Source organism: Leopardus geoffroyi, chromosome D1 (genome assembly GCF_018350155.1).
Source record: "Leopardus geoffroyi isolate Oge1 chromosome D1, O.geoffroyi_Oge1_pat1.0, whole genome shotgun sequence".
Taxonomy (NCBI): domain Eukaryota; kingdom Metazoa; phylum Chordata; class Mammalia; order Carnivora; family Felidae; genus Leopardus; species Leopardus geoffroyi.
In genome coordinates this window covers 105,499,494-105,526,552 of record NC_059329.1, presented here as the reverse complement: position 1 = coordinate 105,526,552, position 27,059 = coordinate 105,499,494, and the positions used below count along the sequence as shown (strand labels likewise).

Below are 27,059 nucleotides of genomic sequence, written 5' to 3'. Positions count from 1 at the left end.
GACGTCTCCTGTTTTCTAAATGTGCTTTCCTTTGCTTTTCCCATTTTTGTCTTTGGGATTGTCTGTTTTTTACTCCTCCCAGAAAGGACAGCTTTCCTTTATTTGGGGTGGCGGGGTTAAGTACTGAGATTGATTTGCAGAGTGGCGTGTAGAAATTACTCTCATTATTTCATTGCTGGGCATAACGTTGAAAAACCGAGGCGGGGTGGCCTGTGGAGCTTATCTAATCTGAGTCTTTCACAGATGGGGATGCCTGGGCCATGGGGCTTGCCCGTGCCTGTGCCTCGCTGACAAAGCCTCGGCCTGACTCCAGGCCTCTGTGCTCCTTGTCCCATATCCTGCCCTCAACATCATGTTATGTGTCTCGCTTAGGAGAGAAATTTTAGAACTCTCAAGTGAGAATTGGCTTTTCTAAATGGTGGCCCTGATAACGGGGGAAAGTAAGCTAAGGAACGGGAAAAAGAATAACCGTTTTGAGTTCGAGAGATCAAAGTTGAGGAGAGAAAGGGGGAGGGTGCAGGTGGAAGAGCACAGAGAAGACGCCCCACCCGCAGGGGCTCGGAAACACCGGAAGAGTGACGATAAAAATACAGGGTTAGGTGATGCCAGCCTGACATTTCCCAGACAGCAGCGTCAGTTAAAGGCCGCCACGTTCCTTGGACTTGGTTGTCTTTTTAAAAATAATGATTTCCTGAAGGTTTGCCCCAGAGGTGGCTGGATCAGTGCCCTTGACGCTACAGGGCTTGGCAGGTCTGGAGTACTGAGCGTTCTAATGCTGTCCTTTCCCCTGCAGTCCCAGAGCCCTTTGGAGGGGCCATCATCATTGGACAGGAGTCGATCACCTATCACAACGGTGACAAATACCTGGCGATTGCCCCTCCTATCATCAAGGTGAGCAGCACTCTTTTACTTTTCCTTCCTTCTCTGTTTTTTTTTTTTTGCCCTTGTCCTTACCCTGCTCCTTTCTTTCTCCCCGTTTGTAAAGGGACATTTCTAGATGTCTGTCCTAGCGTTTACTATGTGCGTAAGATACCGTGTGGGGCATTGGGAATACGAAGAGAGGCTGGCCTGGTTTTGCTTACGGAGAGCTTGCCCACTAGCCGAGAGAAAGAAGTAGTAATCGAAGGAGGCTTACTCTTCCCATCTACTGGGGCGACTTTGCGAAGGGAAGGATTTTGCAGATTTGATTAAATGTTCTCAGAGCTCAAGTCATGTGAGGGTAATAGAGTGATCAGTTGTACAGACTTAAAAAAATTGGTCACAAAAGTTTCAAATCTCAGTGTTTCAAATCATAAGAATTAGAATATTAAGTTAAAGGGTAAATGACATAGTCTATGGTAGCGTTAGCAGTGGGAGGAATTGGTAATCGTGACGATAACTAACAAAATCTGTGGTAGTGTTCATAGTCCAGTGAATACTTACAGCTGCTTCCTATTTTCTGTGTATTTCTATTTCCCAATAGGATAATCTGTGAAAAAACATTTCAGGTATATTGAGTTCCTCAGAAAATCGTCTTCAGAATAAAAATGTCCCCATTTTTTTTTTTTTTTTTTTAATTTTTTTTCCAACATTTATTTATTTTTGGGACAGAGAGAGACAGAGCATGAACGGGGGAGGGGCAGAGAGAGAGGGAGACACAGAATCAGAAACAGGCTCCAGGCTCTGAGCCATCAGCCCAGAGCCCGACGCGGGGCTCGAACTCACGGACCGCGAGATCGTGACCTGGCTGAAGTCGGACGCTTAACCGACTGCGCCACCCAGGCGCCCCAAAATGTCCCCATTTTTAATCACACACGTAGCGTTTGCTAAGTGGATTCCTTGCCTGTGAAATGGCTGGGCTTGGTAAAGGGAGTGGTTCACGAGGGTTTGCTCTCTGGTTATGGGAGACACTTAATCTCTAACGACCATGTCTTCCCTCTTGGCAGCAAAGCACGATCGTGTGTCACAATCGTGTGGACCCCAATGGTTCCCGCTATCTGCTGGGAGACATGGAAGGACGGCTCTTTATGCTGCTCTTGGAGAAGGAGGAGCAGATGGACGGCACCGTCACCCTCAAAGATCTCCGCGTGGAGCTCCTTGGAGAGGTCGGGCTGGTCCCTGCTCTGCTGTCTTCTGCTAGCGCCCTAGTGACCCCAGATGTGTGGTCTTACACTGTGACTGGGAACTGTGTTACGTACCACCTAGCGACACGTGGTCAGTCCTGCTGCGGAAGTTGGTTTTCAAATGAGCTAGATGTTGGAGAATCTCGCAGGCAGCCGTGCTCTACGTCAAGCACACAAAGGGAGAGAAATGGAAAGGATACCATTCAGAATGGAAGATTAACCTAACGCTAATACTCCATTCCAGGGGGAGGGTCCCAAAAAAGTTAAGGAGCAGACTGGAGCCATTGGGATTAAGATGATCATTCGGAGGAGGCACCTGCAAGAGAAAGAATAGATTTTTCTGACTGTAAGGATATGATACATGGAGTCACAAACTTCAGAGACTTAGGGACATTTGTTTAGTGGGGCCTGGGGATTTGAAATGGAGAATTGTTTCGGGACTCGTGGCTGCAGCTGTTTGTTTTCTTAGCAGACCTCTGAGAGGTGAGAGGACAGTGGTAGGACAGTGTTGGGCTCCCAGGGAGTGTCCATTCTGATGCCTTTCATGCCACTGACTTTCTTCTAGACCTCTATCGCCGAATGCTTGACATACCTCGATAATGGTGTTGTGTTCGTTGGGTCTCGCCTCGGTGACTCCCAGCTTGTGAAGGTGAGAAGATACTTTCTTCTTTCTGGCTTTTTCGCCATCTTCACTGCTTCTTTGTCACGTTTCTCCTGTGTTTGGAACCTCTGAATTTCTTCATTTCATCTGTTTCCATACTATGCAGCTGTCTCCGCAGTCGATTTCCCTTCCTACCCTGACTAGCTCTTTGTCTTAAAGGTTCATTCAACAGATGTGCCAGGCAAGGTGCTGGGCACAGTGGATACAATGATGAAACAAGACCCAGCTCCTACCTTCAAAGAGGTCATAGTGTATTGTGCCAGATCACCTCTGGAGTGTGAAAACTTTGGATTTCTCTGCGGAGAAATACATGCAAACGTTTTACATTAATTTCCAAACTGCTTCTTTGAAATCCATCCATGGGACTCACAGATTAGACATCCCTGACTGGTTCGTGGGTCTTCTAGAAGCTAACCATGTTCCTTAGTCAATAATCCCCTTCTAGAAGCATCCAGTGGAGTACAAGAAGGGCAGATCTTGTAGGATTCAGAGTTTCTCTTGGATGATAACCGTCTCTTTAGGGTGGATCTCTTAGTGGCATTCCAGGACTAACCTTGTTTTTTCTTGTTAGCTCAATGTTGACAGCAACGAACAAGGCTCCTATGTAGTGGCCATGGAAACCTTTACTAATTTGGGACCCATTGTGGACATGTGCGTGGTGGACCTGGAGAGACAGGGGCAGGGACAGGTAAGAGGGTCATCCTAGAAATGGAGGGTTGATATGTTCGCTCAAACTGTGCTCTTCTAGACTTGCCTATCCGGAGTGGGGTGTGCCCACTGAAGATAAGTTTTAAGAGCCTTGCTTACGAACGATGACGCAAGGATAACTACCATTTATTGAGTGCATCGCTAGGTCGGTGATACAGATCTACATTATCTGTGATCACACGAGCACCCTATTAGATAGGAATTCTTGGCTGTTTCAGAAGTGAGGAGACTTGGGACTGAGAAAGATCAAGGAACTTGTCCAAGGTCCCATAACCCCCAAATGGCAGGTGTGTCTGAGTCTAGATCCTGTGTTCTTTGTAGTACACTCTAGGTTCCAATGATGGAAGCCACCTTGCTAGGAGCAGTGGTAGTTGCTTTTTGCTTCTTGGACTAGAATGTCCTGTCTGCTTGGAAAATTTGAGGGACTTGGACATCAGCCTCTGCCAAGTCTGCATCCTCAAACTTAGCTCCACTGGAAGGGTCATTGGGTTTACTTTCCGGGCATCAGTATGATGGCCCCAGGCTTGCGAGGGGGTATTTAGAAACGCTTTCTCTATTTGCAGCTGGTTACTTGCTCTGGGGCTTTCAAGGAAGGTTCCTTGCGGATCATCCGAAATGGAATTGGAATCCACGAGCATGCCAGCATTGACTTACCAGGCATCAAAGGTAACCTTTTGGTGGATGTAGGGTGCAAATCTTACTTGAGTGACCTTGATCTTTGGTCTCATTACGAGTTGTGAAGGCACTTGGGTGGGAGCTAGAGGAAAGCAGGTCAGATGAAGAATTAAAAAAAAAATGGAAAAGACAAATCAGTGGTAGAAGCTTAAGCGTATTTATAAGTGCCAAAGTAAACTTGAAAATATATATTACTGACCAAAATTGGATAATGGAGTAGAGAAATGGAAAAGTTTCTAAGTTAAATTGAACGTCTCTACAAGGGAACTAATAGAATCCCTGAAAAAAGAGGAGACTGAGAATATCACATACAAGTGTAAATAGTGTAAAGGGAACTTCTAGAACAAAAGTAAAAACCTAAATTCCGGGAGAACTATAATAATCAAGATCAAAGAAAGACTATATAGTGAAAGGCTTTTATGATATATAGGTAGTAGATGACCTATAGTGACCCAGGGTAATATGACAGAACAGCTATACATCTGCATGGGTGTCTGAAAAATCTGATATGTCATGTTAAGTAAATGTGAATTGGTTAAAACTCACCTATTAAAGGAGAAAGACGATCAGATTGAATCATAAAGCAAAACCAAAGATACATACATAGAGAGACACATCAGAAAAAAAGTTTAGACTGTTAAATAAGAGGATGGAAACGGATAAATGAAGAAATAGAGGTTTATGAGTTAGAAAGGAAGAGATCATAAAACTACAAAACCCAGGAGAATTGACTGGAAAACTACACAACAATTCATTAAGGTAGTAGGATATAAAATTAACGTACTAAAGTTAATAGCTTTCATGTGAAAACACAGTCCATTCGAAGGTATAGTGGAGGGAAGGAGCCAATTTACAATAGCAGTAAAAAGGCAAAATACCAAGGAATAAACTTTATAAAAAGTGTGCAAAACTTCTACAGGGAAAACATTAAAATACTCCTTAAAGGTTCAAAGGATAGATTGGTCAGATGAGAAAAAGACATGCCAACATGCTATAAATGAAATTGTAAAGTAGTCTTTGACCTATTTTTATATTTCATGTATCTCAGTAAAAATATCAGGGTTTGTTTTTTTTTTTCTTGACCTAGATAATCCAAGGTCCAAATGGAAAAAGGGAGAAGCAAGAAAAGCCAGGAGATGGGACTAGCCCTACCAGATACTAAAATGTGCCATTAAACCTCAGTGAATAAAAGTGTGGTTTCGGTGCACTAACAGGCAGGGTTCCTTGAGCAAAACTCCCGAAATTAAAAAAACTCAAACATCCAGAAATTTTAAAAAAGTCCAGAAATAGACACAGTTACATGTGGGAATTAAGTATACAATGGTGGTGTCTCAGTTCAGTGAGCTAGAGATGATTTTTTTTTTAAGTTTATTTATTTTGAGAGAGAGAGAGAGATCACACATGCGTTGGGGAGGGGCAAAGAGAGAGGGAGACAATCCCAAGCAGGTGCTGCGCTGTCGGCACAGAGCCTGACCAGGGGCTCAATCTCACAACCTGTAAGACCATGACCTGAGCCGAAATCAAGAGTTGGACACTCAACCAGCTGAGGCACCCACGGGCCCCAAAGATGATTTCTTATGTTTATTTATGTTGGAGATAGCACCGGCAGGGGAGGGGCAGAGAGAGAGGAGGACGGGGGATCCTAAGTGGGCCGTGTGCTGACAGCAGTGAGCCCCACGAGCTGTGAGATCATGATCGGAGTCCCAAGTCGGACACTCAACCAGCTGAGCCACCCACATGCCCCAAGATGATTCTTTTATGAATGGTTTTTAATAAATGGTGTTCCCAGTCAGCAACTGGGGAGAGATGAGTTTGGATCTGTGCTGTAGTTTGTATACCTTACTAGAATCCACATGGATCAGACTTTTGTGTAAAAAGGAGGTTGTACAAAAATAAATAACCATAAAAATTTCTTTTTTAAAAAACGGCTATAGAAAAGTTAAAAGAAAAAGTTGAATCCCTTTATAATTTTATGTGTTTTATTATTTTTTAAAAATTTTTATTTGTTTTGAAAGAGAGGTAGCAAGCGGGAGACAAAATCCCAAACAGGCTCCACTCTGTCAGTGCAGAGCTGACGTGGGGCTTGAATTCAGGAACCGTGAAATCGTGACCTGAGCCGAAGTCAAGGGTCAGACCCTTAACCGACTGAGCCACCTAGGTACCCCCCCCTTTATAATTTAGTGGGGAAGGTCTTTTAAAATATGACTCCAGTACAGAAGCAAAGGGAATGATTGGTTAATTCAGCAACATAAAAGTAAAAAACACTTCTGCATGGCAGAAACCAAACTCTGTAAGGTTACGTCATGAGAAATGGCACACCAGATAAAAATGTTTGTACTTCACCTTATAGACAAAGGCCTAACCTCCCTAATTTATCCAAACATTTCTATAAAGGGGATCACCAAAAATTCCTGTCCCCAAATTGTAGGAGAACACGCGTAGACGGGTAATGGACCTTACTTGTGGGAAGTGCAAATCCGAACTGAGTAGCAATACCATTCTTCACCAGGTGACCAGAATCCAAAAGTTTGACAACACTGTTGGTGAGGCTGTGAGGAAATAAGCATGCTTTTTGGTAATATTGCCAAAACTACACATGCATTTAATGATTTATAGACAATCCTGTTTCTAGGAATCTACCCCATAGACCTTCGTATGTACGGAATGACATAAATACAAGATCATTTGTTGTGGCATCGTGTGCAAAATACTGAAAAAGTGTCCATCAGATAAGACTTAATAATAAACTGGTGTGCCTGTATAATTAAATGCTGTGCGTCTGTTAAAGTACTGTTCAGTTTTGATAAGGGCTTAATACAAAGCGGAAAACTATGGTGCCAAACAGTGTACGATAGGCTGTTTTGTGTGTGTGTGTGTATGTATATATGTGTATATATATGTGTGTGTGTGTGCATATATTTATGTGTGTACATATATATGTATGTGTGTATATATGTACATATGTATGTACGTACGTATTTCTTAAGGTTTTTTTTTTTTTTTTTTTAATTTTTTTTTTTTCAACGTTTATTTATTTTTTGGGACAGAGAGAGACAGAGCATGAATGGGGGAGGGGCAGAGAGAGAGGGAGACACAGAATCGGAAACAGGCTCCAGGCTCTGAGCCATCAGCCCAGAGCCCGACGCGGGGCTCGAACTCACAGAGCGCGAGATCGTGACCTGGCTGAAGTCGGACGCTTAACTGACTGCGCCACCCAGGCGCCCCAAGGTTTTATTTTTAAGTAATCTCGACACCCAGTATGGGGCTCGAACCCACAACCCTGAGATCAAGAAGCTGCATGCTCCACGGACTGAGACAGCCAGACATCTCTTGTATTTGTATTTGCTTGTAAAATACTGCCAATTTCCTTATAAATTTTTTTTCTTTTTGAAAAATAAACAAGAGACTATTGATGACTTATTTGGTGGATAGGTTTCAGGGAGAGGTATAGGAATGGAACCTCTGTGTACACATTTTAAGAACAGATTTTGATTTTGAGTCATGGAAGTGTATTCTCCTCTTCCAAATTAAAGGAAAAACTTAAAAATATTAGGCTCAAAACAGTTTTAAAAATAACTTCTTCAGGGTCTTAAAGCCAGGAAAGAACAGAGTGGACTCCACAAAGTTCCCGCCCCTTGGGGCCAGGCTGCCCTTCCTTAGATGTGGGGAGCCGAGTGTTGGGCTGTGCTCTGAGTCTTACTCCTTGATCTTTGTTCCAGGTCTGTGGCCGCTGCGGTCTGATCCTAGCCGGGAGACTGACGACACTCTGGTGCTCTCTTTTGTGGGCCAGACAAGGTAAGGGTGAGTCTGATGCCAGCTCCGGGTGCTCCTGTGAAGGGTGCAAGGTGGGGAAGCCAGGCCGGCTGACCTGGGCCTTCCCTTCTGCCGCAGAGTTCTCATGTTGAACGGAGAGGAGGTGGAGGAAACCGAACTGATGGGTTTCGTGGATGATCAGCAGACTTTCTTCTGTGGCAACGTGGCTCATCAGCAACTTATCCAGGTAAGTGAGAAAGGGGCAGGCGCTGTTTACTTGACTTTGACCTACAGTGCAGTCTAGAGCACCACAGGATTTTAAGACAGTCCATTGTCATGACTCTAAATGTAACAGGAATCCTAGGGAAAGAAAATTAAATTACTTGATGACCTACCACCCAGTGGTGGGTTAATTTTGGAGTTGTTCCTTTTAACTTTGTTTTTTTCTGAAATGTATGTATATTGTATTTATTCACATTCTCTTTTATAGACTGGGATCGTAACATTTTTATGGTTTGGGGTGCCGTATTTGGGCAAACCGCTAATTATGCTTATTTTATGAGACGTATTTTTTCCCTTGTTCTAATAGTAATACACACCTATTTAGTCCTAATGCTCCCGTCCATATATGATTGTCAGCAACACTCTCCACGTTGTTAGAACCAGAACTTACTGTATTCTTTTTTTTTTTTTTTATTTTTTTTTTCAACGTTTATTTATTTTTGAGACAGAGAGAGAGACAGAGCATGAACGGGGGAGGGGCAGAGAGAGAGGGAGACACAGAATCGGAAACAGGCTCCAGGCTCTGAGCTGTCAGCACAGAGCCCGATGCGGGGCTCGAACTCCCGGACCGCGAGATCGTGACCTGGCTGAAGTCGGACGCTTAACCGACTGCGCCACCCAGGCGCCCCAGAACTTACTGTATTCTGATTTTGTTTTAAATATATATGTGACACGGGGGTCAGGTGTCCTTTTTGCGCTTGCTAGCCCCGGGAGCCTGATTTCTGAGCGCCTTCCCATGCCTTCGTTGTTTTCAGTTTGGAGTGACCCCTGGCTCTCTTCACTTTTTGCACATCCCTCTCCACCTTTTGCACTTTCCTTAACTGTCAGTGTTTGCCAGTGTCGGGCATGGCATTTGTGTGCCTGAGGATTAATGAACTTGTCTCCATCTTTTTATCCACTTGGGTCTCCCTGTTAGTCAGCCAGCAGTGGTGGATTTGGTAAAAGCCAGAGAGAAGGTTCTGTTGGTTTCTGGACCAAGTGTGGGAGATGCCCAGATACTGATTCATTGCTTTGTCAGTGTTTTCTAACTAGTGGCCTGAAGACTGGCACCAGCTCGTGTGTCTGTTATTAAAGGGCTTTACTCTTTAAATAGGAACTCAGTTTTGATAGGTGAGATGAATCAATGACATTACACTGTCATCAACTTGCTTTTTATTTTATTTCAGTGATAAAACAGATTCATTAAACTTATTTCAACAGAATTTTGTAGCCTTTTGTAAAGGGTTTATTTTTTTAACGTTTATTTATTTTGAGAGGATGGAGGAGGGGTGGACAGAGAGAATCCTAAGCAGGCTCTGTTCTGTCAGCACAGATCCCAACGTGGGGCTCAATCTCACGAACTGTGAGATCGTGACCAGAGCCGAAACCAGGAGTCAGATGCTTAACCAACTGAGCCATCCAGGCTCTCCTTAAGACTTTTTTTTTTTATTTTTTTTTTTTAATGTTTATTTTTGAGAGAGAGAGAGAGTGCAATTGGGGGAGGAACAGAGAAAGGGAGACACAGAATCCGAAGCAAACTCCAGGCTCTGAGCTTGTCCACACAGAGCCTGATGCGGGGCATGAACTCACGAACCAGTAGTTAATGACCTGAGTCGAAGTCAAACGCTCAACCGACTGAGCCACCCGGGCACCCCTCCCCTTAAGATCTTAGTTTTAAGTAATCTCCACACCCAATATGGGGCTTGAACTCATGACCCTGAGATCAAGAGTCGCACTCTTCCACCGACCGAGCCAGCCCGGAGCCTCCAAACTTTAAAGCATTTTAATGGTTCGTGTATAGTAAAGAACTTGGCTATCGTAGAAGACTGATTTTTGGTTTGAGAAAAACTGCTAGGCCGGTAGTCACAGGGTCTTCCTCTGTTGATAGTTTTCCCAAGACTTCATCAGAATGAATCAGGTTACCTTTTTTTTCCGGTATGTCAGCTGGAAGTGGTTTTAAGCCAGCCTTCTTCAGGGCTCAGCGACAGATGGCATCTATCGGAACTAATCGTTTTAGGTGTTTGGGGAAGAAAAATACATGGCAGAGAGGACTTCCCTAGTTTACTTTTAGGGCTCCACTAGGGCAGCCTTTACCACCTTCCCCCTTGTGGATGGATCCCAGCAGGTGCTTGGAGACACTGCTCTTTTTTTTCCTAGATCACGTCAGCATCTGTGAGGTTGGTCTCTCAAGAGCCCAAAGCTCTGGTCAGTGAGTGGAAGGAGCCTCAGGGCAAGAACATCAGCGTGGCCTCCTGCAACAGCAGCCAGGTGGTGGTGGCCGTGGGAAGGGCCCTCTACTACCTGCAGATCCACCCTCAGGAGCTCCGGCAGATCAGGTGTGTGCTGGTCGGTCTGCTCTGCCTTTCCCCTCCTGTTCTCCGGGTCTTCGTTCATCCTCGGAGTCCTTCCTCTGCCATCTTCCTCTTTGTTCAGCCACACGGAGATGGAACACGAAGTGGCCTGCTTGGACATCACCCCACTGGGGGACAGCAACGGGCTGTCCCCTCTTTGTGCCATTGGCCTGTGGACAGACATCTCTGCACGTATCTTGAAGCTGCCCTCTTTTGAGCTACTGCACAAAGAGATGCTGGGTGGAGGTAGGTGTCTCCTGAGGACCCTTTAGGGGTTGGGATCCAAGTCAGAATGTGGAGCAAGATCTTGACGTGCCCCTCTCCCACAGAGATCATTCCTCGTTCCATCCTGATGACCACTTTTGAGAGCAGCCACTACCTCCTTTGTGCCTTGGGAGACGGGGCACTTTTCTACTTCGGGCTCAACATTGAGACGGGTGAGCAGAACACTTTGGACGGGGAGTCTTTGAGAAATCAGGAGTGAGCAGTTAGTGGCCTTAGCCTTGGCCCACTGCGCTTGAACCTCTATGGCCCAGCTGTTTGTCCCGTGTCCTGTCCTTCTCTCTCCTGATGCCGTTCTTTCTGTAGGCCTGTTGAGCGATCGGAAGAAGGTGACTCTGGGCACCCAGCCCACGGTATTGAGGACTTTCCGTTCTCTCTCTACCACCAACGTCTTTGCTTGCTCTGACCGCCCCACTGTCATCTACAGCAGCAACCACAAATTGGTCTTCTCCAATGTCAACCTCAAGGAAGTCAACTACATGTGTCCCCTCAACTCTGATGGCTATCCTGACAGGTGAGCCTCTTTTTCTTTCTTCAACAGATGCCGTTGATGGAGGGCGTCATGATGTTTTCCTCAAACCCTTGTCCTCTAGCCTTTTCCCAAAGTTGAATCTGTGTAAATAGCTAAGATGAGAAATGTAGAACAGAGGTTCTCAGCTCTGGCTGCCCATTAGAAATCCCTGGGATGCTTTATAAAAAGTACAGATTTCTTTTGACCTCTTTTCAGATTCTGATTCAGTAGATCTGGGGTTCAGCCCTAGAATCTATATTTTCAGGAAACCTCCCTAGTGATTCAGATGGTTAGTTGGTTTCTGAACCCCTGATTTAGAAATGATTGTGTATTCTTCTAGAGCTGGGTTTCTCATAGTATGATCCTCCCCATGCCCCCCCCCCCCCCCCCCCCCCCCCCCCCCAGCTCCACTAAACTCCGCTGAATCAGAAACCCTGGAGGTAGGGCCCAGCACTCTCACTCATTCTGATGCAAATGAGATTTTGAGGATCCTAGTTGTAGATTCTGATGCTACATTTTTAGCATTAAATGGAAAGCAGTTAAAAATCTCAACCCTGGGTGGGTCAGTCAGTTGAGTGGCTCAGGTCCTGATCTCACAGTTTTGTGAGTTTCATCAGGCTCTCTGCTGTCAGCACTGATCCCACTTTAGATCCTCTGTCTTCCTCTCTCTCTGCCCCTCCCTTGCTTGCACTCTGTCTCTCAAAAGTAAATAAACATTAAAAAAAAAAAAAAAAAAAATCTCAGCCTAGGCCCAACCAGACTTATTAGTGAGATGGGGGGTGGCAGTGAGACCAGGGATCTGAATGTTTCAAGATCGCCCCCTTCTCCACCCCCTCATGATTTTTAGCATAGAGTCAAAGTTGAGAATCACTAACGAGTAAGCTAGTGTAATTCTGCCTTGTTTTTCTTCCCCTTATGGAGTTGCCTCGTAGAATCCTTTCCTTCCTTGGGTCTACTCAATCTAAACCCAGACCCTTCTTTCCAGCCTGGCACTGGCCAACAATAGCACCCTCACCATTGGCACCATCGACGAGATCCAGAAGCTGCACATTCGCACGGTCCCCCTCTACGAGTCCCCCAGGTGAGGGCCAGGGGAGGAGGGCCGCGGAGCTCAGCCATCTGGGCGTTGGTGTGGGCGCTTCAGACCTGTTCTGAGAGGCACTGTCCACACCTGTTCTCCAGGAAGATCTGCTATCAGGAAGTGTCCCAGTGCTTCGGGGTCCTTTCTAGCCGGATTGAAGTCCAGGACACGAGTGGGGGCACAACGGCTCTGAGGCCCAGTGCCAGCACCCAGGTGAGGGCATGGACACAGAAAGATGGCATCACAGCAGGGCTGGCAAACTCTTCAGTAAAGGGTCACATAATGGGTGCGGCTTTGTCGGCCCTGTGGGAACGACTCCTCCAGTCGGCCGTTACGGAAGCAGCCGTCGACACAGGTAGGATAGCTGGGTTCCAGTAACACCGTGTTATAAAAACAGGCAGCGAGCTGGATTTGGCACCCTCCTCAGAGGGTCGAGAAGAATTTGGGATAAGTGTGGAAGTCCGTGATTTTGCTAGTCCGTAGCCTTGCAGGATGAGTAATTCTCTTGGTTCATCAGTTTGAGGGCTTCGTAGGTATGAGTAACGGGGGGCAGCGTTAGCATAACAGGTAAGAGGTGGGGTCTGGAGTCTGGCAGAACTGTCTTCAGGGTTTACTGCTAGCTGTGTGACCTTGGGCAAGCCTAAAGTTCAGATTTCTCATCTGTGAAATACGGGTGCCAGTCTGCGGCCCCACGTGATAGACTCAGTGGCGGTGTTAGCTGACACTTTTGTTCCGCGTGTTCTCTGCTTTTCTTGCTCCCAGACGTCTGTGCTGGAACCATCTCTCCTTAACCCAGAGCATAAGGTCTTTATACCTGTCTTTATCTCACCTGCTTCCTGCGCTTCCCATCGACAGAGCTGGAGTCTCTCGCCTCGCTAGGTTGCCTTAGTTCTTCATTCGCTTTGTTCGAGTGACTTGCCATCACTGTCTTAATGGCCGTTAGCGACCCTCAGGCTCTTCTGTGTTGGACTGCTGTGGCAATTTTATACGGGATTTGGCTCCTTATCCTCGGTCCCCGTGTCCTCTCCGAAGCTCTCTGTTCTTCTGGCTCCCCTCGAGCTGCCAACCTTGAGATTTCCTCATTCAGATCCACTTCTGTCCCCTGGTCCTGGCCGGCCACCCCCCCCCCCCGTTCTCCTTTTGAGAGGGCACGTGCGTTCTGTGTTCTCAGGCCCTGTCCAGCAGCGTCAGCTCCAGCAAGCTGTTCTCCAGCAGCACAGCGCCTCACGAGACCTCCTTTGGAGAAGAGGTGGAGGTGCACAACCTCCTCATCATCGACCAGCACACCTTCGAAGGTGCAGATGAGCTCTTTCTGTCATTTGCTGCCCACGTCCTCCTCCCTCAGCTAGCCGATTCTGGGCTCTCATAGGTTCCGAAGTTGGGTAAACCTCGTGGCAGACCATCCGAGGAGGAGGAGAAGAAAGGAGGGGTGGGACCTCTGGGTTGGCCGGGAGTCCAGGGTGCCGGGCCGCCTCCCGTCAGCACAGGCTGGTGAGGGACGGAGACAGGCCGAGGGGACAGGAACAGCTGGAGGCGGCATCCCGGCACCACCCGCACCGTGCTTGGAGCCCGGCTGGGGGCCTCCCTGGAGCACAGGGGTACCTGTGTGTGGGGCTCAGCAGCCAGTCACGCCTCCCGGTCTCCTTCCAGTGCTTCATGCCCACCAGTTTCTGCAGAACGAGTATGCCCTCAGCCTGGTCTCCTGCAAGCTGGGCAAAGACCCCAACACGTACTTCATCGTGGGCACGGCCATGGTGTATCCCGAAGAGGCAGAGCCCAAGCAGGGTCGGATCGTGGTCTTTCAGTATTCCGACGGTAAGTGGGCACTGTCCCCAGCCTTGGAGAGATCTGACATCCCGGGAAAGTGAGACCGTTTGGGTTCAGGGCCTTGGTGAAGCAGCGGAAGAGCCTGGATCGATTGCTGTGCCACGAGACTTTGTGTTCTGCCACTCAAGCTGCTGCTGATCTGAATCAGTTTTCACAGAGGGGGGCGGCAGACCCACAAGTAAAATCTAGCTTACGTTTCTTCCTTTTCTACTCTTTGAAGGGAAGACGGGCGGGGGCGGGGGCGGGGGAGGTGAAGTACGGGTAAGAGAATCGAGCGGCCAGAAGGAGAGGAATCCTAGGTTTGCTTTGCACTTGGTTGCTCAGCCGTGTGGGTCCTGTTGCAGCTTTAGTGCTTCGTGTGCACATCCGTCTCTTCTCATCTCCCCTACCCAAGAGGGTTCTCAGGACTCACTATCAACCCCAAAATCTCAGCTCAGATGGCTGAGATGGAATGTGGTCTCCATCTTGGGAGTGGGAGCTGCAATTTTGGGGGCGGCAGATCTTGGACACAGCGTGGAGTCGCTGCACATTCTGTTGGGGCTCATAGCTGTGGTGGTGGTTAACCCCAGGAGACACTGCCTCTACTTCCTGCATTCAGATGCTGGTTTGGGAGCAGGAATTCGAGCCAGAGGGGGAATCAGGATTCTTTTGATGAGTTAAAGTGTGGGCTCCTAAAGGAGACTCAGAGTCTCTTTTCTCTCCCCTCAGGAAAACTACAGACTGTGGCTGAGAAGGAAGTGAAAGGGGCCGTGTACTCCATGGTGGAATTCAACGGGAAGCTGTTAGCCAGCATCAATAGCACGGTGAGGCCGCTTGGTGTCACGCCCTGGGTTGCACCCCATCGTCTGCAGAGCATGTCTCATGTTCCCCGAGGCTGCCTATGTGTCAGATGCTAAGGATGACAGGGTGGGGGGGATGGAGGGCGCAGCTGGGCATCTGGGGAGCTCGGGTTGGCCCAGCTCTTGGCCTTGGTTACGGGAGCCCCCCGTGCCTATCAGATCCTGAGCGCTGTGGGTATTGAGAACAGGGTGTGGGCTGCAGTCCCTGTGCTTGCGAGTGGGCCATGGCGGGGGACTGTTCCACCTGTACGGAACAAGGTGAGCCAAGCCGTGTTATTATCCTCGGTACGTCCCGGAAGCACTGGTTCCGTGAAACAGTCCACTGTAGGTGTGAGATGTAGCAGTGGACAAAGAGCTGGTTCTGGGACCTACGAGCAGCTAGTGCACATATCTGTTCTTGAGACGATGAGAGATAAAAGCAAGCGGGGCAGGGACTGAGGAAGTGCCAGAAGCAGCATGGGGTGGGGACTGCTATTTCATCACATGGTTGGGGGTGGGGGGCGGTTCTTGCTGAGAAAGTGACATCCGGGCAGGTTCCTGAGGGACGGAGAAGCCATGCCTGTGTCTCGGAGAAGCCAAGTGCGAGGAGTAGGAGGTAGGAGCGGTCCTGCTGTCTGCGTGGGAGCGAGCTGGGGCAGGCAGGGGGGTCAGAGGGGCAGCCAGGGGCCTGATAGGCTGTTTAAGGACTTTGGGGTTTTACCATGAGGATGACGGAGACTTCTAGAGGGTTTGAGCAAATGCTTGGATATGGTTGGACTTCTGTCTTGGAAAGATCACTTCACATCTTAGGAAAGGCCGGAGGAGCCCAAGGGCAGCAGAGGTGAGATCTGTCAGGCTGTAGTGCTGATGCAGACAGCAGCGGCTGGTTTCTGGGAGCAGGGGCGCTGGAGAAGGTAGAGAGGGCTCCGGCACACAGGCATGATCGGTCATTAACTGAATCTCCAGTCTCTCCCTTCCCCAGAGGATGGGGGAGGGGGCCAACAGGTCCAGGCTTCTAATCATGGGCACCGGCCCACATCCTGAACTATCCAGGAACCACCAAGAGGCACCTCATTAGAACCAAGGACTCTTGTCACCCGGGAAATTCGGGGGGATTTAGGAGCTCAGTGCAAAATGCTGCTCTCATTTAGGAAGTTAAAAGGGTTTTAGGAGCACACTAGGTCAGGAACCGGGGGCAGAGACCAAAGGTATTTTTCTATGTCCCAGTGAGGAAACCAGAGGTTTCCTGGTTTTGGACCTCCTGGGTCTCAGTAGTCACGTTAGTGAAGATGTCACGATGGTTGCCGGATGGGCTAGAGATGGCAGGGCAGCGGTTATGACACGGCACTTAAAGCCAGCAGTATGTTGGGTGCGTGGGTGGCTCAGTCGGTTAAGGTCCAACTTCGCTCAGGTCATGATCTTGCGGTTTGTGGGTTCGAGCCCCGTGTCGGGCTCTGTGCTGACAGCTCAGAGCCTGGAGCCTGCTTTGGATTCTGTGTCTCGCTTTCTCTGCTCCTCCCCCGCTCATGCTCTGTCTCTCTAGGTCTTAAAAATAAATGAACACTAAAATAAATAAATAAGCCAGCAGTGTGGATGAGGTCACCCAAGATCATCCACATGCTGAGAGTGGGTAGAGGAGGGACCAGAAGGCCGAGCCCTGGGATCCTCCAGCCCATAAGTTGGGGTGATGGGGAAGAATGAGCCAAACGCAGAAGGGATGAGGAATGAAGTAGGAGAGGAACCAAGAGAGAAAACTGTTCTGGAAGCCACACAAAGAGTTTCGGGTGGGGGCGAATTGATAAATTACAGGTGCTGTCAGAAGTCAGGTAACGTAAGGGTTACGAGTTGGCCTCTGGTTTTGCCACCGTGGAAGGTACTGCTGCCCTCGGCCAGAGCAATTCTGGGTGGGCAGTGGGGTGGAAAGCTGGGAGAGGAGCGTTCAACCAGGACTGGGAGGAGAGGGCTGCTGGTGTTAGAACCGCTTTCAGGGAGTTGGTGTTGAAGGGAGAAAAGAGTAATGGGGTGACTGCAGGGGTGGCAGGACAAGAGAGTTGTTAGCTTTTCAAGCTTGGAAACAAGGGTCCACGCTTCTGTGTGGACGAGAACGGTCCATTAGACACGAGGTGCCGGAACTGTGTTTTTGAGTAGACCGGTGGGAGGTGGGACGCAGTACCCGTGTGGGCCCCGGATGTCGGAAGCACCGGTCCACTTGGTTGTGTCTACCCTCCGAAGGAACTGAGAGAAAGGGTGGAAACGGAGGGGGTAGAGGGTTCAGGAGGTATGGCTCGTAGTCTCAGGACCTGGAGGGCCGCGGACCAGGAGAGTATCCGGTTACTGGGAAGTAGAAGGAGCTCGCTGTCTGTGAGTGGTCTGAGAGGTGGTGAAACCAAGGACACAAGATTCTGGAACCGTGTAGTGGCAGGTTCTGAGGGTGACTGTTGGATGGACAAGATACGTGAGGAGAGGGGGGTGAGGAGAGGAAAGGAGTCGGTATTGGGCCTTTTCTTTGAATGTGAAAGTCACCAAGGATCCCAGGAAGGCTGTGTGAGGGAGTGTGGTGGGGTGGGGGTGTGCATGGCTGCTCTGGGGCTGGCAGAGTCTGAGGGGGTGGGCTTCTGGATGGCACGTCAGGGAGGAGGCAGGATGGAGGTGAGAAAGGGCCAGCTGGGAGTGCTCGGAAGCCTGTCTTTCCTCCAGCCTCGGCAGTACAGGGGACAGGGGCAGGGAGAAGTTGAGAGGGCTTGGAGTCCTTGTGAAAAGAGCCACGTCTGAGAGAAAGGGGATTGGCCAGAGAGGAGGCTACCCAGGGACTGTGCTCCAGCAAGTGGGTGCAGAGCCCATGCGTGGGACGTGGCGGGGGGGGGGGGGGGGTGTGAGGTTAGGGAGGAGTTGGCTAGACCATTTCTGTCTAATGGAGCTCCCATAGGAGTTGCAGGTGTAATTTTAGACTTTCTTGTTGTCACCTGAGTAAAAGTGAAGGGTAGATGAAATTGACTTGAGGAATGTATTTTATTTAACCCAATAGGTACAAACTATCGTTTCAACAGGTAGTCAATGCAAAAATTATTAGGGAGATATTTTGTGAGTTATTCATACAGAGACTTCAAAACCTGCTTTGTGTTTTTACTCTTAAAGCACATCTCAGTTTGGGCTAGCCACATTTGAGGTGTTTTGTAGCTACCTGTGGCTAGTGGCTGCCATATTAGATAGCAGACAGAACTTGCTGGGTTAAAGAGTGGACCTCCTGGATTTTTGGTGGTGTCTGACCTTGGTTTTGACGGTCTCCAGAGCAGACAGACTGTGAATAGAGAGTGAAGGGGGTAGGGGGTGTTGCCGGGAGCATGTTGAGTGTTTGGCCCCATTTTTACTCCACTCTTGGAGTGGGCTTACCCAAAGATGGGGGGCTCTGGGTACCCATGACCCTGCCGATGGAGGTGTGGTAGCCATTGTAATTGTCACGCGTGACTCTTGGAGGGCAGGCACCTCTTTGGAGTCCGGTTTCTTTACACATACCCTGAGAAATCATGGCTTAATATATTCTGTCCAGCAGTTGCTGTATGTGCCGAAGCCTTGGGCGGGACCACCTGGATCCTGGGGGTCTGCCAGGGCAGGCTTCTCCAGGGAGTGGAGTCCTCTGACTGGGTTGTGCCGAATATGTGTCTGTTTGTCTGCTGGACGTAAGGCATCTTCATTAGTTTGGAGGTGTGGTTGTAACTGAAGAAACATAGCAGTGGAGAAGAAAGAAGGGGGGAAAACTCTGGGTGGAGGGGTGGCCACAGATCTAGTTCTTTGGGCCCTTCCTTCCTTCCTCTCTCTTCTTTCTCTCTTTCTTTCTTGAGCGCACACACTCGTGCAAGTGGAAGAGGGCGGAGAGAGGGAGGGAGCATCTTAAGCAGGCTCCACACTCAGTGTAGAGGCCAATGCAGGGCTTGATCCCACGACCCTGGGATAAAGACCTGAGCCTTCAGTTATTTGAAAGAGTCCTTGAGTTATTTGACCATGTTTCTGTTGGACTTTCTATTCCATTTTCTCTGCTCATTGGGTTCACGTCAGAATGTTCTAAGAACATATGTTCTGAGAAGGGTTCAGAAAAGACGGTTCATTGGGAGGTGATCTTGTTCCTTTCTGGTCAAGATGGATCTTCTTTCTCCAGAAATATTTCTGTAGGTCAGTTCTCAACTGTCAGTCACGAGAAGACCATCTTTTGTTGTGTCTTTAGTATTGCTTGCGTTACTGTTTACTTGGTATCTTTCTTGACACTGGACTCATTTTTTTTATGTAAAGGAAAGCTTTTTATTACCAGTCTGATGTGCTCACTGTATTTTCGTATCTCGTAAGTGTGTAATACCAGAATAAAATACTCACGCAAGTGCCACAGCAAGCCGGCTCACCTCCCATACTGCACTCCGGTAAATGGTGCTGCACATGAGGCTTGGAGAGGGGGACGGGGGCCGTTCTGAGAGGTTTGGGGCCCCTCGGGGTGAGAGAAACAGGATGTCCTCCCCAGGTGCGGCTTTATGAGTGGACAACAGAGAAGGAGCTTCGCACCGAGTGCAATCACTACAACAACATCATGGCCCTCTACCTGAAGACCAAGGGCGACTTCATCCTGGTGGGCGACCTGATGCGCTCAGTGCTGCTGCTTGCCTACAAGCCCATGGAGGGGAACTTTGAAGAGGTAGTTGGGGTCGGGGGCAGACTTCTCACGACGTGGCCTCCGAGAGTGTTTCTGCGGTGGGGAGGGGTAATCAAGCCCAGCGGGGGCAGGTTTTTCCCGGAGCATCCTTTCTGCTTTGGTTAGGTGTTTTCGGAGGACCCTCCCCTGGCACTTGAATCTCCCCATTCAGCTGCAACCAGCTGGGATGCACTGGCCGGAGATGGGGGGTCGCGTCTCTGTAGAGCGGCAGTCGTTAAACACAGGGCTGTCTCTTCCGCGGGGCGGGCTCTTGGCCTCTGGCCAAAAGACCAGTCGGAGAACTCGCTTCTGTTACACACTGCTGATTATATTTTCTTGTTGTACCTTACCTATTTGAAGATTGCTCGAGACTTCAATCCTAACTGGATGAGTGCTGTCGAAATCTTGGATGACGACAATTTCCTGGGGGCTGAAAATGCTTTTAACTTGTTTGTGTGTCAGAAGGATAGGTGAGTGACCAGCTTTGGGGACGGCGGGGCGGGGGGCAGGGCCCCCGAGTGGTGGATGAGGACGTCGGGTCCTTTACTCGGTGTCAGCGTGCCTCCTCACTGAGGTAGAGTTCTTCCACGAGGGAGTCAGAGCCACAGCAGTCGGTGTCTCCAGGCCGCCTCCTCCGCTGGGGCGTGCGTGGGCTCACCAGGGACGCGGAGCACATGGTGTCCCGTGCGTGTGGTCCGTGGCGGGGACGGGAGGTGCAGGGAGCGAGTTTCTCACACTGCCTTTCAGCGCTGCCACTACCGACGAGGAGCGCCAGCACCTCCAGGAGGTCGGTCTCTTCCACCTGGGCGAGTTCGTCAACGTCTTCTGCCACGGCTCTCTGGTCATGCAGAACCTGGGCGAGACTTCCACGCCCACACAGGGCTCGGTGCTCTTCGGCACAGTCAACGGCATGATTGGTAAGGCAGGCGCCTGCAGGGCGCGCTGCAGCACAGACCCCCGTTCGGAGGGACGCGGACGGCGGTGGGCCGCTGCCAAGGCGTCCGCTAGCAGAGGCCGCCGCGAGCTCGGCTCTCCTCGCGTGGCTTCCCCGGGCTGCCCTCGGAGGAGGAAGCGTGCCGCGGGCTCTGCGGCTCACAGCTCCCTTTGCTTCTCCAGGGCTGGTGACCTCGCTGTCCGAGAGCTGGTACAACCTGCTGTTGGACATGCAGAATCGACTCAATAAAGTCATCAAAAGTGTGGGCAAGATCGAGCACTCTTTATATCCTTTCCAGGGGCGTGTCCCAGCACAGGTAGGCAGCTGCATTACCCTAGGCTGCTTCTGGAAACTGCTGCTGTTTAGGAACTGTCTTGACTAGCTTCCCATGGGGAATGGACTTTTGTGGGTTTTGTTTTGTTTTGTTATGTTTTGTTTTGAATGTCTGTTTGTTTTGAGCGAGCAAGCATGGGGAGGGGGCAGAGAGAGAGCTGAGCAGGCTCCCCACTGTCAGCATGGAGCCTGATGCGGGGCTTGATCTCAGATATTTGTTGAGAGTATGACCTGAGCCCAAATCAAGTCAGATGCTTAGCAGACTGAGCCACCCAGGCACCCCAGTGTGTGTGTGTGTGTGTGTGTGTGTGTGTGTGTGTGTGTGTGCGCGCGCACGTGCTTAATATATTTCTGGAAAAATTCAAACACACGGTAGCAGAATAGTATAGTGACTCCCCATGTACTTCTCACCCAGCTTACCTGGTTCATTTTAGAAATGTATTATTTGTGTCCTTGAAATATGCCTCTGGTCTTTCTGACCTTACATGTCAAACAGGAAATTTAGATGACCACGTAGGAATGTGCTTTCAGAGATCTTGTTGGGGACAGCAGGGTCTGAGAACTCTTGTGAGAGAGGCTGGTGGGAGAAGAGGGGAAAAGTGAAGCAGCCGAAAGCTCCAGAAGCCCAGGCATCAGGCCCCTGTGACACCCAGGATCCAAGTACTGCTGGACATTTGCTTATTCCTGGAGATGGAAAGAGTCCTCCCCAGGCAGGAGGGCTGGAGGGCTCTGGGCCCATTCCAAGGCAGGACGGCCCAGCTCTTGCCTGCGATAGAGGCGATGGGCTGGTGTGTCAGCTTTTGCTACCCAGCAGGGCTTTTGGCACGCTTCTTCTCCCACTAAGCCTCAGTTTATTCATGTGTGTAGATCAAGGTTACACTTAGAAGCGTGGTTCTTCCCGGGTGTGCACGTCGGACTACCTGGAGTGCTTGTGGAAAACATCCATATGTGGCCAGGCTCTGTGCTAAGGAGAGGGTCTGATCTGTAGTTTTCTTAAAGTATTTTTTTAATGTTCATTTATTTTGAGAGAGAGACAGACAGACAGAATGAGAGACAGAATCCCAAGCAGGGTCCGCACTGTCAGCACAGAGCCCAACACGGGGCTCGATCTCATGAACTGTGAGAACATGACCTAAGCTGAAATCAAGAGTTGGATGCTTAACTGACTGAGCCACCCAGGTGCCCCTGATATGTTTTAAAAACATTTTGAAGATCACTCTACTAGAGAATATTTGGATCAGGTGATAATTTTACCTAAGGCCTTTCAGTTCCAAAACCATCTAAAGAGCAAACATTTCTTGTTCTCATTCTGGTGATCGCTTTAGATTGTGGTGTTGGGCAGAGGCGGGGATGACTGAGAGTAAGGCTGTTTGCAGATAATTGCATGTTCCTTAACTCACCTGTCCACCTGGAGATCCTTTCATACTGAGCGAAAGACAGAACCGGCCACAGGCTTCATTGATGGAGACTTGATTGAGAGTTTCCTAGACATCAGCAGGCCCAAGATGCAGGAGGTCGTGGCAAACCTACAGGTGAGCTGTGCGGTGTTTGGACTGTGACCCAAGTCCATGGCGGGGCCAGGCGTGCTGGAGACACCAGAGTGAGTGCCGGTATCTCCTACCTCCACCCCCAAGTACCAGCGGCCTTTTCTAAGTAGTTTCCTACCCATGTGGGAAGGTGGAGTCTGAGGGCAAGGGGATGTGGCTGAGGGTCACGGCACTGTACTAGGAACTTCACCTGTGTGACCTTCAGGAGTGAGGGCATATTCGGGCATGTGCAGATCTCTGGCAACCCACAGATGGGAGGCAGGGTCAGGATCCTATAGGGAAGAGACTTTGCCACAGTGCAGAGTTTTGGGGTATTGTTCACTGGAGATGGTGCCTCTGGGGGACGTTCTGGAAGGGAGAGAAATGTATGCCAGGTGGTGGCCTTCGAACCAGCTTTGCTGTCAGGAGACCTTGCTGACTTGTACCTTTAAGGAAAGGTGTGGGTTTCTGATGAGACCTCCTTCCCTGCCACGGCAATACTGCCGACAGGTGCTTCTCGCTGTGACTGTCCTTTCGCCCCTCCCTGGGGTGAGAGAGCACCCCAGTGGCCCTCACAGTCCTCCCCTTTCCTCGTTGCAGTACGATGATGGCAGCGGAATGAAGCGAGAGGCCACCGCCGACGACCTGATCAAGGTTGTGGAGGAGCTGACGCGGATCCATTAGCCAAGGGCTGGGGTCCCCTTTCCCAGACCCTCCCTGAAGTCTTTGCTCTCCTGCCCTGCTCCCCTCCCCCACCACTGTCTTCTCGGCCAGGGGAAACCTTCCCCTAAGCCAGCTGTCCCAGAGGCCACAGTCTACCTGTGTGGAAATGGGGATTTCTTTGAACTAAAACCAGTTCACTGGAGACCTGGGAACGGGGTGAAGGTGAAGTATTTTCTCCCTGGATGTTTACCAGTCTCAGATGATTCCAGCCATCGCTTTGGACCACCAAGCCTTGATTGGTGTTGCCGGTTGTCCTTCCAGGGAGGGATTTTGCAGCTCTTGGGCTGAAAAGAAGCTCTGTGTGCGTGTGTGTGTGTGTGTGTGTGTGTGTGTGTATGTGTGTGTGTGTGTATCACACTCATGCATTGTCCTCTGCTATCTTTTTATTTAGGTTGGGGTGTGGGGAGGCTGTGGGTAGGGGGAAGGGGGTGGGACGGGTCATTGTCTCTGAAGTGAGAGCTTCCTTTTGCTTTCTCTATTGCCTGAGAGCTTTGGGTCTGGAGGCCTGACCACCAGGCCATGAGCTGCTCTGAGTCTGAAACCTGGAGATGGTGGGTGTTACCCAAGCCACAGCCTTTTTTGTCTCTGGGGAACTGCCTTCTTCAGAGGGAAGAAGGTCGGGGGCAGTGAATTGGTTGTTAGTTTCCGAGTTTTACCAAATAAAGTAGAATCTAAGAAAAAAGATCCATTTGCTTCCGCTTTCCTTACTGCTGCCCAGCTCCCCAGCATCAACCCGGTCACACTGCAGCGGTTCAGTGTAAAGTCCTTTCCCTCCTTTACGGCAGCTGCTGTAGTCACTTGCCTTTGCTGCTGCAACAGCGGTTCCCAAGGAGGGAAATGATAGCTGCGTCTTCTTTGCCACGTGATCGTTTTTGGTGGGATCCCAAGGATAACGGGAGTCAGGTCTTCAAAATTCAGTGGCCTTTGATTGCTCTTGACCCTGTAGTCACCATTTGATTCCCAGTCACCTCTGTTAGTAACCTGCTGGGCCTGGGGGTTGCTTGGGCTCCCTTTCCTGGTGTCATTTTAGACACGTGTACAGCGTCCGGCCAAGCAGCCCCCAGGCGCTGCTCCTTGGCCAGGGCGAGGAGCTCCTCATGCACCTCCCAGCTTCCTGTTGCCACATGCCCTTTGGAGTCTGATGTTATTTCCTCTGGTTTAATCAGGTAAACCTTTGGCGCCTTGGGTTTGAGAATACAGGAGTAGGACACGTTTGGGGTTCACCCTTCTGTCCAGCAAACAGAGCCTGTCTTCTTTTGGCTCAGTGGGTCACAGTGTCTGGGCCCACATTTCCACCAGTGATCCAGTGGGAATAAAGGCTGCTCTGTCCCAACAGTGGAGAGGAGGGTTGATCCTGGGCATATTGGCAGGCTCCTTTAAGACCAGCCTTTGATACAGTGTCAGGAAAATTGTGGTTTCAAGTTCAAACTGTGGTTTCGGGAGATTCTAGCTTAAAAGAGAAAGGGCAAGGAAGCATCTCCGCTTTGGGGGTCTTTGGGAGTAAGTCTCCTAGCTAGGAGGCATTCCATGTGTTTCTTTACTGTTCTATTCCCCTTCCTCTTCTGGGATTTCTGAGGGTGGGGAGTAAGGGTCTTAAGGGAAAAAAATAATCAGCATCTCTCAAAAAAAACCACAGTTTGAACTTGAAACTCAACACTGTGATTTGAATTCTTCAAGTCATGGTTTGAATTGAAAAGGCCTGCCCCCATGCCAGAGACCAGCTTTAATGAGGCAGGCAAGCAACGGTCTCCAGATTGTGATTATTTTAAAAATTTAATCCTAGATGGAGGATTGACTCTAAGGTGCGGAGGTGAGAAAGAGACTGTGGTGGGAGGATTATTCCGGTCCTTTTTCGTGGTCTGACGTCACTGCAGCCGCGGAGACCTGCTACCTTGAGTAAGGAGGTTCTTCCATATCAGTGGCTTCAGTCTTGACTTTGGGAGCTGTGGAATCCTTGCAGTTTTGTTTTGTTTGCTATAATCTTGGGTATATTCACTCTGGATTGAATTCCAGCAATCCTTTGGAAACTGACGTTCTCCCGCCACACTCCCACAACCCCTCTTAAAAACGATTAATCACCTCTCGAGGGGTGAAAGGTTGCCCTTGGAGCTTTGCTACAGCCAGCTGGAGTGGCTCCTTTCCATGTAGGCGCTGATGAGCTACTCACCCCAGGCCTCTGCACGAAGGGACCTTTGGGAGAATAATAGAAACACTGACTCATCACATGACCATTTGGAAGGGTCACAAGCCAGAGGCCGCCTTTCTGCAGCCAACAACAACTTGGATCCTCCGCCCTCAGTGGAGGGTCCCTTTTGTTACGGAGAAGCCACAGGCCACAGAAGTGGGGAGGAAACACGGAGGAGCTGTGACGAAGGGGTATGCCTAAACTAGTCCTTGGAGACGAACAATATTAAATTCGAGGCTCTCAGAGTCCAAACTCTGAGAAGCCTCGAGATCTAACCAAAAGACAAAAGAAAGTAGCAAAACACCAAAGGAAAGAAGCGAACTGATGATAAGAGGAGCAAGGTGAATGCCCTAAGGTCCAAAAGGAACTGGGGGAAAGGAAAGAAATGCCCGGGGCTGTTGAGAAAGTGGTTTCTTTTGGAACTCACCGAGGAATGAGTAAATTTTGGAATTTACCATGTCTTAAACATCCTGGGCTCCTCTTGAGGGGAAAATGAGGATTTGCTTCAAGCACAAAGCTGCAGGTCAACTGTCCAGCTGCTCACTGACCAATATGGAGCAAACCCTGCTGTAGTTCCAGGGGTGAGCCGGTGGCGGAGGGGACAGAGAGTAGCCGAGTGTAGGAAGAAGGCAGCTGAGTCGTGCTGAAGCGTGGGAGAGGATGGCACGAGGTGGGACAGGTGTGTGCAAGGGAATGTTTGTCTTGTGTAAATGTGTTGAGAACTTGTGGGTAGCTCCTGAGACCAGGAAAAAGGAGCACCTGTGTGAGTGGTGGCCAAGTAGGAATGATTAAGGGCAGCGGTGTACTAGATTTGGGGGGGCTCAAGTGAAGGAAGGGTTTTGGTTTATTCTTACTCTTGAATAATTCAGGGCTGGGTTCTCGACTCTGTGGACACCAGAACACTTTTTTAAAAGTAACAGGAATGCAGTGTGAGGCACAGGGAGAAAGTGCACCTGTGGATGTTCTGAGGCAAAAAGGAAAGATGTCATAGGATCCTGAGGTTCCTTGGGACTCAGAATGGGTATAAATAGGAAAGTCACACTCATCTTACGATACAGAATTTTGGTGACCTACTCGCTGAGAATTTGTTGCTTAGATTGGAAGATGGATCAAGCGTGACAAGGTGAGACAACAGGCCTATCTTTTGAACATCTTCGAAAAGTTGACCTCACAGGTTCAGGGAGGGAGATTGGCTTAGTAACTTGCGTTCAATGAACGAACAACAGTAACAACATAAAAACATGACAGCCAAGAACACCTCTACTGGAAACTTAGGTTCATGTGGATGCTGGGAAAGCCAAGTCCTATTGGGTTGTGTTGACAAAAGGATGGTGTCTGGAAGGAGACGAGTCCAGACCGTTGTTGGCACACCATGTTTGTCTGTGGTCACGGGTGTTATTATGGGTCTCAGTGACAGCCTAAGGTAGCCTGTAGGAGGGCAGCTGTAGAGGCAGAACCAAAGGAGCTGGGATTCTTTACACTTCCTAACCAATGTAGTTCATCAAAACTGAATTGGGCTGCCTTTTGACAGGGAGTTCCTTATCCCTGGAAGTGTTTGAGCAAAAGCTTGACTCATTGGAACTGGGCCGCTAGGGAAGATTCCTGGACAGGGCAGAGGGCACACAATCTGGTCGTCCTTCCAGCTTCCTCCCA

At 49.4% G+C, this 27,059-nt stretch overlaps 1 protein-coding gene across 1 annotated transcript in view; it reads left to right on the top strand.

Annotated features, from left to right (window-relative positions):
• The window catches only part of DDB1 (damage specific DNA binding protein 1), a 29,574-nt gene extending 6,172 nt beyond the window's left edge, over nt 1–23,402 (top strand). The window contains exons 6-27 of the mRNA XM_045485443.1: nt 794–891; nt 1,926–2,084; nt 2,668–2,751; nt 3,335–3,451; nt 4,035–4,137; nt 7,866–7,941; nt 8,038–8,146; nt 10,318–10,496; nt 10,594–10,757; nt 10,841–10,948; nt 11,100–11,307; nt 12,290–12,385; nt 12,487–12,598; nt 13,557–13,680; nt 14,036–14,200; nt 14,921–15,015; nt 19,538–19,708; nt 20,066–20,175; nt 20,453–20,622; nt 20,822–20,924; nt 22,381–22,504; nt 23,099–23,402. Coding sequence (XP_045341399.1) covers nt 794–891; nt 1,926–2,084; nt 2,668–2,751; nt 3,335–3,451; nt 4,035–4,137; nt 7,866–7,941; nt 8,038–8,146; nt 10,318–10,496; nt 10,594–10,757; nt 10,841–10,948; nt 11,100–11,307; nt 12,290–12,385; nt 12,487–12,598; nt 13,557–13,680; nt 14,036–14,200; nt 14,921–15,015; nt 19,538–19,708; nt 20,066–20,175; nt 20,453–20,622; nt 20,822–20,924; nt 22,381–22,504; nt 23,099–23,182 — 2,759 coding nt within the window. The 3' untranslated portion in view covers nt 23,183–23,402. The remainder of the gene's footprint in view (nt 1–793; nt 892–1,925; nt 2,085–2,667; nt 2,752–3,334; nt 3,452–4,034; nt 4,138–7,865; nt 7,942–8,037; nt 8,147–10,317; nt 10,497–10,593; nt 10,758–10,840; nt 10,949–11,099; nt 11,308–12,289; nt 12,386–12,486; nt 12,599–13,556; nt 13,681–14,035; nt 14,201–14,920; nt 15,016–19,537; nt 19,709–20,065; nt 20,176–20,452; nt 20,623–20,821; nt 20,925–22,380; nt 22,505–23,098) is intronic.
• Nucleotides 23,403–27,059: the final 3,657 nt, after the last annotated feature.